General features: G+C 38.6%; 1 protein-coding gene across 1 annotated transcript in view; it reads right to left on the bottom strand.

Moving 5' to 3' along the window:
* LOC106884372 (mediator of RNA polymerase II transcription subunit 12) overlaps nucleotides 1–11,015 on the bottom strand; it is a 68,108-nt gene that overhangs the window by 29,483 nt on the left and 27,610 nt on the right. The window contains exons 14-21 of the mRNA XM_052966703.1: nucleotides 10,441–10,567; nucleotides 9,785–9,999; nucleotides 9,020–9,128; nucleotides 7,902–8,143; nucleotides 5,673–5,999; nucleotides 3,639–4,153; nucleotides 2,663–2,804; nucleotides 1,108–1,237 (exon numbers count right to left, since the gene is read on the bottom strand). Of these exons, the coding sequence (XP_052822663.1) occupies nucleotides 1,108–1,237; nucleotides 2,663–2,804; nucleotides 3,639–4,153; nucleotides 5,673–5,999; nucleotides 7,902–8,143; nucleotides 9,020–9,128; nucleotides 9,785–9,999; nucleotides 10,441–10,567 (1,807 nt within the window). The remainder of the gene's footprint in view (nucleotides 1–1,107; nucleotides 1,238–2,662; nucleotides 2,805–3,638; nucleotides 4,154–5,672; nucleotides 6,000–7,901; nucleotides 8,144–9,019; nucleotides 9,129–9,784; nucleotides 10,000–10,440; nucleotides 10,568–11,015) is intronic.

Here is an 11,015-nt window from a genome sequence, read left to right as displayed (position 1 = left end):
ATATATATATATATATATATATATATATATATATATATACATACATAAATAATACATACATGCATACACAGAACAACATCCTTTTATATATATAATGCATACACACACAACATCCATCTATACATACAGATAAAATACATACATACACACATAATAACATCTAGATATACATACATAAAATACATATATACACACACCATCCATATATATATATCGAATGAGTGTATGTATGTTTGTCACCCCTTGTCTTGACATCACATGACATTTGTGAATGAATGTTTACTACCATGGGGTAATATTACCTAACATGGAAACTGTTGAGGGTTGGAAAAAGGAAGAGTAGCCAACTGTAGACAATTCACCTCAACAAATTCCGTCCAACTCATGCAAGCATGGGAAAGATGCTAAAACTATGATGCTGAGGGATTGTGAAATCTAATGGCCTCTGCACTTTAAGTGTAATTGACAAAAGAAAAGATTGAGTTACTGCTTTGGTTATAGGCAAACACACACACACACACACACACACACACACATACATACATATATATATATATATATAATCAATGGAGGCGCAATGGCCCAGTGGTTAGGGCAGCGGGCTCGTGGTCAGAGGATCGCGGTTTCGATTCCCAGACCGGGCGTTGTGTGTGTTCATTGAGTGAAAACACCTAAAGCTCCACGAGGCTCCAGCAGGTGGGGGTGGCAACCCCTGTTGTACTCTTTCACCCCAACTTTCTCTCACTCTTTCTTCCTGTTTCTTGAGTAACGCTGCGATGGACTGGCGTCCCGTCCAGCTGGTGGGGAGGAACACATACGCCACAGAAACCGGGAAACCGGGCCCATGAGCCTGGCTAGGTTTTAAAAGGGCGCATAAATAAAAAAAAACATAATCAACATTTAAGGCTGCCTTCCATACTTGGACGGTCTGATAAAATTTTTGTGTCTGTTTTGGTATAGTTTTTACGGCTGGATGCCCTTCCTAACATCAGCCACCCAGCAGAGTGCTTTTTACAGATGATGGTCGTAGATACAGCCAGAACTGTTCAATTGTGCTGAAGTAGGCATGTAGGAAATAAGATAAGGGTCAGTGAATCGGCAACTTACTTGATGGACAAGCTGACATCAAGGAAGGCAATGCGACACGAGCTATAAAGTTCTGCAGAGTAAAACAATGACGAGCCAGAAGAATTGCTGTAAACACTGCCAGGGAATCATGGATAGACAAATCTCCAACCTGGACAGGAACAAAACCAAAAGAAGTAGATTCATAGTTTTAAATATCAAGCATTAAATGTTTATAAAGTAAAGTAAACACAGGCAAAACAAGGTTAGGAGAAATATAATAAAACTATTTATAGATATAAACACAGATTATGGTGGTGCTGCTGCTGCTGTTGATGTTATTTAACCCTAAGTCAGTCCTGGTTGAGTAGATTTATCAAAAGTATTTATATCTCCACCTATGCCAGTGACACGTAAAAGCACCTGTACTGGTGACATGTTAAAGGCACCCACTACAGTCTTGTAGTGGTTGGCATTAGGAAGGGCATCCAATTGTAAAAACCAAACCAAAATAAGACAGGCATCTAGCACAGCTCTCTGGCTTACCAGTTCCAGTCAAACTGCCTAACCCATGCCAGCATGGAAATCGGACACTAAATGATGATGGTGTATCATCATTGTCATTCAAGACCTAAATTAGTTCTAATCAGGCAAATCTATGATTAGATGACTTCTAATGAGTGCAACATCTAAACATCAATCTTCACCACTCTGTCTCATGTCTCCCTCAGTCTCTCTCTCTCCCACTGGCTCCATCTACATTGAGTGCTTGGCACTTCTTTGTACACTTGTCATCCCCCCTCCCCCTCTCTCTCTATGCTTGCATGTGTTTGGTCTAATTCATCAAATGACAAGAAATATGAAACTGCTTCTATGTAGTCTTGACCTACCAGAAATAGACACCAAATTCTTTCTAAAAACCACATTTTACAATTTAAAAAAATATGGTATGACATACTGAATAATAATAATAATAATAATAATAATAATAATAATAATACAGAGCAAGATATACAATCCAGAAATTAGATGGGATGGTCATCGTTGGAATATCTTGATCACAGTAGGAGTGGCTGTGTGGTAAGTAGCATGCTTACGAACTGCATGGTTCCGGGTTCAGTCCCACTGTGTGGCACTTTGGGCAAATGTCTTCTACTATAGCCTTGGGCCGACCAAAGCCTTGTGAGTAGATTTGGTAGACGAAAACTGAAAGAAACCCATCGTATATATGTATATATATATATGTGTGTGTGTGTGTATGTATATGTTTGTGTGTGTGTGTTTGTATCCCCAACATAGCTTAACAACCGATGCTGGTGTGTTTACATCCCTGTAACTTAGCGGTTCGGCAAAAGAGACCGATAGAATAAGTACTAGGCTTACAAAGAATAAGTCCTGGGGTCGATTTGCTCGACTAAAGGCGGTGCTCCAGCATGGCCGCAGTCAAATGACTGAAACAAGTAAAAGAGTACAGTGGGTCTGTCTGATTAAAACTGATCTGGGACTAATAAGCAACAACAACAACAACAACAACAACAGCCAGCAAACAAAAAGAATGTTAATAGTATAAAGAGGTAAAAATGTAAATAAGGCTTACATCAATTTGCGTCAGGATATCGATGAATCCACAGGAATGGTTCGAAGAACAACATAAAGCTTTCAAGGCACCGAGCCACTCGGATCGCAAAGCATTACACTTAGCTGTGAACTCGGCACATAGGATAGAGATTTCATTCAGCCTGTGAAGAGACAGCGGTTCAAGAAAACAAAAATATAAAGCTTAAATGTCGAAGACGAATTATTCTTAATGAGATGAGAAATGTTTTCAGACTACTAATCGTTATATTATGTCCACAGCTGGCCACCTACACTTTTCTCTGCAAAAATAGGGATAGTTTATCCTGTTCAGGCTATATTATTAGCATTATTCTGCGATTGAGAATTTAAACATCACTTCTTTAACTTTCTATAAAAAATATACATTATATATCACCATCGTTTAACGTCCGCTTTCCATGCCTGCAATATTCAATCTTTTTGAGGGCACTAGTAACCGAAGAGATATAATAACAACTAAGAGTTGGCATTCAGTGAGTATGATTCAGTGCTGGCTGCCACAAACATAAAAGTTACTGATGAGCCAACATCAAAACTCAGCTGCTATTAATAAAACCTAAATCTCCTTCAAAATACATCTGAAAATTTTGAAGAAAAAGAAAAGATATATGGGACAGTGTCGTCCTGGCTGCACTATGTCTGGGGGGAAAAGATGATATAGTCAGAGTTAGATTGCCCGGGATTATAGTTTTATTCAATGAAAATCAACCTGGAGTTAAACAAGAAAACCATAAATGTTGATATTTAACTGCAGACCAGCTGTACAAAACCAGAACCATGATAAACAGCATTCCAGTTCTTCACATGTTGGCCTTTTTCCCATACGAAATGCTCCAACACCAAGGACTACATTATCCAATGTGTCCTTTATAAGACAATAGGGTGTGTTTTGCAGAAGATTTCAACTGTTATTTCTAAGAGAAATAGAAAATGAGACAAAAATTACTGGAACCTACCGATCTGTTACTTGGGAATTGCATATATTGAGTACTGCGTTGCATACAAAGTTATAGCGGTATCCTGGATTTTCATTCAATTGTTTGACCAGCATGGCATCAGGTATGGATTTGACATCGTTAAAATAGTCCATCATAAAGTTAGGATCCCAGAGTAAATTCAACACTGATGGAGTTATGTTGGTGTCATGAGTCTGTTTCATTTTACTAAAAGTAGCACTGAAGCTGTCCAAATATTTGGCCTTCAGGTAACTGGCAGAAGTGTAAAGATCAAACAGGTATGCCTGAACACATCGTTCAGCAGAGGTACAATCCGAAGGATTGTTTATATGCTTGATGATAGCATTCAATCCTTCAAAGGCAGCACAGGCCAAGTCCTGGCAGACAAGCATGTAAGAGCAGTATTTACTGAATATGCCAATGATGCATAGGCATAAAGAAGAAACGTAGTTCGTGGCAAGAGACGATGCTTTCAACATCAGCTGGACTTCCACCTGACTAAGCTCTTTCAGCAGCTACAGAGAGGAAAAAAAAGAGAAAGTAACACTGATAAATAAGAGATAAATCATTTATACATTTAAAAATACACAACTGGAAACTCTTTAGCATTTAAACCAGTCTTATCCAGTACAAATGTTCTGTTTAAACTTGCCAGATTTTGCTTCTCACATCTACTCTACAAGGTGACCACAAAGTTTGGGTAGATGGAGTAAATAAAATCATAACATAAACGATTAAATATAAGAAATAATAATTTCTTAAAGTATGTGTTAATCCCCATGTGGGTACATGGAGTAAATAAAATCATAACATAAACAATTAAATATAAGAAATAACAGTTGTCAAGCGATGCTGGGGGACAAACAGACACACAAACATATATATATATATATATACATATATGACGGGCTTCTTCCAGTTTCTGTCTACCAAATCCACTCACAAGGCTTTGGTCGACCCAAGGCTATAGTAGAAGACACTTGCCCAAGGTGCCATGCAGTGAGACTGAACCCGGAACCATGTGGTTGGTAAGCAAGCTACTTACCACACAGCCACTCCTGCACCTCAACAAATTTTTTTCTTCCTAATAAAGACGATTTCTTTTCACATTTGATTCACAACTCATGGGAAAAAAATCAAAGGATTTATGAAAAACAAACCCTTCAGTTATTGCATTTTCAGAACCCTTGGTTAGATTTTGCATGAAAACCTTAAAGATTATTCTCTATACAATTTATTAACAATGTAGTTTATCGTTGTGTACAACTACATCAAATACATAACGCAGTAGATTCCACCACCAACTTGTGGTGTGAAAGTGATTGCCAATAAAGTACCATATTTGATGGCATATAAGGCACACTTTTTTCCAGAAAAGTGTATCAAAATGTCACCCCAGATCTTATATGTGAAGTTAGGTATCACATAAGCTTTAATGCACAAAAACCTCTTTTCCTGAATATGCACTGCCAAAACTGGCATGTGTCAAGTATGTTTGTGCTTTTTTTTTTAAGCCATTGGCATGTGAAAAGACATTCTAGCGAGGTCGTTGCCAGTGCCGCTGGACTGGCTCTTGTGCAGGTGGCACGTAAAAAACACCATTTTGAGCATGGCCGTTGCCAGTACTGCCTGACCGGCCTTCGTGCCGGAGGCACGTAAAAGCATCCACTACACTCTCAGAGTGGTTGGCGTTAGGAAGGGCATCCAGCTGTAGAAACTCTGCCAAATCAGATTGGAGCCTGGTGTAGCCTTTGGGTTCCACCAGTCCTCAGTCAAATCGTCCAACCCATGCCAGCATGGAAAGCGGACGTTAAATGATGATGATGATGAAATACAGTAGCTGCAGAAGAGAAAGACCAAGGAATACATAGAAAGATGTTGAGAGATCAGGGTGGAGATAAGTCTCAATACTATTACACTCTACTGGTGGAAATAATATTACACTACAGCAAAACCATCCAACAAGGGAAAACAGCTGTTAAAACAATAGAGATGATGGCTTCAACACAAAGCAAGAACATAGACCCTACTTACTTGTAATGCAAAGTCCAAAAGGCCGCTTATATTTAGTGAATAATCCATTAAATCAAAGAGGTAGGAAATATTGTCAACGACAGGTAAATAACAGGAGTTACCAGCAGCAAAACTTGACAACTGTTCCAGTACGCTGCTCACACAGGATGATGTCACAGCATGCATGTCATAATACGAAAGTCTCTGAAACTTATTGAATGTGCTCTCGAGGTTACTTGATGAATCACTGTCTTTATCTTTCTCTTTCTCTTTTTTCTTTTTAACTTTTGTTGGGTCACCGCTGCTTATGTCTATGCAATTCTTTTTGTTAAAAAGTCTCAAGATTTCCTGAAATCAAAGACAGAAGCAAATATATTGAAAACCTTTTTCAAAAATTCAGAATCATCAATTTTACATAGAAAGTCTTTTTTTTTTTCTTTCTAGTTTACCGCTATTTAATTTTCTATTTTCTACTTCTTAGTATACTGAAATTCAAACTAAATACGAGCTGTGCCTGTCTCAAACAGTCTTGGAATGCCATCTATAAGGGTCACAGGTACTGGTCCACCTTCTTTATTTAATAAAAAGAAAATTAAAAGCTTGAAATTTAAAATCTAACACTGCATATTCTATTTTCTTTTATTGGTAAATTATGCAATTACATAGAAAAAAGATTTTTAAAAATCACCAATAAATGAATACAGACATACATATCAGCATATTTGAGGTGCCATACATGATGGATTGTTAGTCCAAACAGAAATTAAAAGTTTATTACATGCAGTGTAGTGCTTTCAAGATTATCCACATACCTCCTCTTTAGCAAGGGGCCTCAGTAGTCTTCCCCTTCATACTTTAGCCTCTCAATACCTGGAATAAGGCCATCTCCCTCTCTACTACATCCCCATTCATTCAACAAGCTTTTCTTTGTGTTGCAAGTTATTTGACGACCTCACTAGCACCAGTGTCATGAAAAAAAGCACACAGTACACTCTGTGAATGTGGTGGAAATAAATATTTCATTGAGCTCCCAAGAAAGTGGAACCCAGCACAACAAGTGATGGACAGACTGTTGAATGATTAGATAAATAAATATTACATAAACGCCATTAAGATAGTAGTGTGGAGGCTGTAACACTAATCTAGCAATGCAGTTATCTTCATGATGCCCAATGGAAAACTTTAATTCTTATGAGAACAGTCTCCTACAGCTATACAGAAATTTTGGAGAGTACACTGAAGATACAGCAATAATGAAGTTTTGAAAAAGAGATCAAGTGACTTTTATGGTATTTGAACAAAACAAATGAACACAATTGGTGCCATTAAGGAAACTGCAAGGTCTTAAGACTGATAGTACACAAGTTAAGCTGGTACTTTACTATTATCACCAGCCAATTTTTAATTTATTAATGAATTAGTAAATAACTATCATACATGTGAGAGGGTGTAATAGTTGATTGGCAAGTTTTCTGAATGGCTGTCACAGCTTCATGGAGAAGGAAAAGGCCAAGGAATTAGATAATTGCTCAATAGTTTATTTATTAATCCTTTAGTTAATAGTGGAGGCGCAATGGCCCAGTGGTTAGGGCAGCTAACTCGCGGTCTTAGGATCCCGGTTTCGATTCCCAGACCGGGCGTTGTGAGTGTTTATTGAGCGAAAACATCTAAAAGCTCCACGAGGCTCCAGCAGGGGATTGTGGCGAACCCTGCTGTACTCTTCCACCACAACTTTCTCTCACTCTTACTTCCTGTTTCTGTTGTGCTTGTAATTCAAAGGGTCAGCCTTGTCACACTGTGTCACACTGAATCTCTCTGAGAACTACGTTAAGGGTACACGTGTCTGTGGAGTGCTCAGCCACTTGCACGTTAATTTCACGAGCAGGCTGTTCCGTTGATCGGATCAATTGGAACCCTCGACGTCGTAACCGACGGAGTGCCAACTTGGTTAATAAAAAATTAGTTGCCAATAAGAGGAAAATGCCACAAAGTTATTAAGTTGTGTCTCTAGCAACACGAGCAACAATATGAGCCGAAGGGAGAAACCTCTTTTTTGTAGCTTGACCAGTAAGAAATACCAGCCAAGTCATACAACCTCCTAAGAAAACAAAACTTTAGACTGAATAATTTAGTTGTAGATATATGAAAAAATTGTGATGGTCACAGTTGGAATGCCTTTGATCATGTCTAACCAATTAGAGCCAACCTGGAAGGTTACAACATCCATAAAATCAAGATCAACAGTCTTACCTTGGTGACTTTTTTAATGATATGCCTTGCGTTGTCACGCGCTTTGCCAACTCCGTATAGAACAACAAAACGCTGGTTGCATTCATGGGCATAGCTCTCGTTTTGTGGAATCGGAAAGTGAGTGGCAAATAGCATGTGGCGCGATGGGCCTTTGGGAGGAGGAGGCTGAGGTGGGGCTGATTGTGACTCTCCCACACTCATAATCGGTTGATCACGTTCTGATTTCACAGATTTCACTGAAGCTGAAGACAGATAACGGATAGATTAGTGCAAACCCCATTACACACCCTGAACATTCTGCATACATACACATACAAAAGATCCTTCAACATATGCGCGCGCACACACTGAATACTCTATCATACACATGCATACAATAAAGATACATACATACTCTTTTACTTGTTTCAGTCATTTGACTGCGGCCTTGCTGGAGCACTGCCTTTAGTCGAACAAATCGACCCCAGGACTTATTCTTTGTAAGCCTAGTACTTATTCTATCGGTCTCTTTTGCCGAACCACTAAGTTACGGGAACGTAAACACACCACCATCGGTGGTCAAGCGATGTTGGAGGGACAAGCACAGACATACAAACACACACACATACACACATATATATATATATATATATATACACACATACATACATATATACGACAGGCTTCTTTCAGTTTCCGTCTACCAAATCCACTCACAAGGCTTTGGTCGACCCGAGGCTATAGTAGGAGACACTTGCCCAAGGTGCTACACAGTGGGAATGAACCCGGAACCATGTGGCTGGTAGCAAGCTACTTACCACACAGCCACTCCTGAGCATACAATAAAGATACATACATAGAAAATACTATATTAAAATTGTGTTTAAAAACATTATTGCAAATCAAAACCATACTTAAAACTCAACCTTCGCTTGTTGCTTTTTCTCCTTCCATTCTCCATTTGTCTTTCTATCTCTCACTACTTTCATTCTCTACTATTTTCTTTCAATCTTCCCCTTTCTTACGTATTCTCCATTTCCTTCTCCATTTTCTTTCTCTCAAGCCTCATCTCTGAATCTCCCTTGCTCAACCTCACCACATAAATGAAAAGGTACACAAATACGCAATAAGTTACTCACCTGGTGCTTCAGGACTTGTCTTCTGTTCTTCTTTAACTGATCCAAACAGACTCCCAAGATCACTCTCCATGGTATGAATATCTAAGTCCATCTTGATATCATCTTGATGCTAATAACAATAAAAAAAAAAAAATTAATAAAATCCAAATCATCACAGGATTCAAAGCAATATGGCAATCATATAAAATCAATATTATTTGGCAAAACTAGTTATTACTCTTTTTTGCCTGTTATTAAACACTGCTGTGTGAAGCAATATCTCAAAAGATTCGATCTCTAGATTCACATTTGCTCTTCTTCCCTAACAAATAATGGTCATCATCATCATCATCATCGTTTAACGTCCACTTTCCATGCTAGCATGGGTTGGACGATTTGACTGAGGACTGGTGAAACCAGATGGCTACACCCGGCTCCAATCTGATCTGGCAGAGTTTCTACAGCTGGATGCCCTTCCTAACGCCAACCACTTCAAGAGTGTAGTGGGTGCTTTTACGTGTCACCGGCACGAAGGCCAGTCAGGAGGTACTGGCAATGACCTTGCTCGAATGCAAAAATCTCAAAGCTACAAGATAATGTATGATTAATTGAAAACAAAATGAATAAATAAGCATTACATTTGACAAAATAATCTGAATGATAACGAGCTAAACATATAATTACCTTTTTTAATATGCTGAATATCAAACGACGTGTCAAAATATTGGTTTTCCAACACTAGCTAAATGTAAAATTGATTTGTAAACAACAAAATAGTTTGCTTACCTCATGTTTAATGCTTTCTGATAAACTTTTCACACTAGACAAATCAACACTGTCAGCAGATGGCATGGCAACAGAAGGAGAAGCAGCAAGATCTCCACGAGAAATTAGAGTACACATGTAGGCATCATGGGAAAAAACATCAAATCGAATGAGTTCACAAAACAGCTGGATAAGGTTAGAAAATGCATCTCTGTTTTCTTCTAATCCGCTGTCATCTAAAAAAAAAAAAGAAACAGAGAAATGACAACATTGGGGATTAAGACAAAAGAGAGAGGCCTAGATGTAATCATTATTTACTTTATCACTGGTTTTATTTCTGCTTTATTGCATGCACACATAAGGTGGACAAGACCTACAGAGATGGTATTCTAAAGTCAGTCGGTCACCACCCTTCCAGCCACCAATTCTTGTTTTGAAACAATGATGCTTTTACTCAACTGGTCAAAACCAATAAAACTTCTAAGCTATAGGATATACTGTTTATGGGAGGGGAGGTATGATGATAATGCTGATGAGACAAAGATATTCGTTTTATTGTTATTTCAACGTTAAGCCATGATTATCAGCTATTATTTCTATGATGATGTTAAACCAGGATTAAGGATGCTAAACCAAGAGATGAGAAAAAATAATCTTCTCTAATGACAAGCACTTACCTAGAACTGGGGCATCTTCATCAAGGAACTCCATGAGAAGCTGCTGGTAAGCCGGGTAGCCTGAAGACATCATGACATCAGACGCTATGGAATCTTTATCATCCATCATTTCACTATCAGCAAACTTCTGTCAGTAAAAATAAAAATAGAGGAATTAAGTGCCGTGTATTGAACTCCTAACCAATATATAACAAATGCTCTACATTTGTTTAAATAATTAAAAACCACCCGTCACATGGCATGCATGAGTTTTATGTGACCTTGTTTTTTTTCTATTGTTGTTGGCACTCCGTTGCTTACGACGTCGAGGGTTCCAGTTGATCTGATCAACAGAACAGCCTGCTCGTGAAATTAACGTGCAAGTGGCTGAGTATTCCACAGACACGTGTACCCTTAACGTAGTTCTCGGGGATATTCAGCATGACACAGTGTGACAAGGCTGACCCTTTGAATTACAGGCACAACAGAAACAGGAAGTAAGAGTGAGAGAAAGTTGTGGTGAAAGAGTACAGCAGGGTTCGCCACCATCCCCTGCCGGAGCCTCGTGGAGCTTTAGGTGTTTTCTCTCAATAAAC

Source organism: Octopus bimaculoides, chromosome 3, assembly GCF_001194135.2.
Source record: "Octopus bimaculoides isolate UCB-OBI-ISO-001 chromosome 3, ASM119413v2, whole genome shotgun sequence".
Classification (NCBI taxonomy): Eukaryota; Metazoa; Mollusca; class Cephalopoda; order Octopoda; family Octopodidae; genus Octopus; species Octopus bimaculoides.
This window is presented reverse-complemented; position numbering and strand designations above follow the sequence as displayed.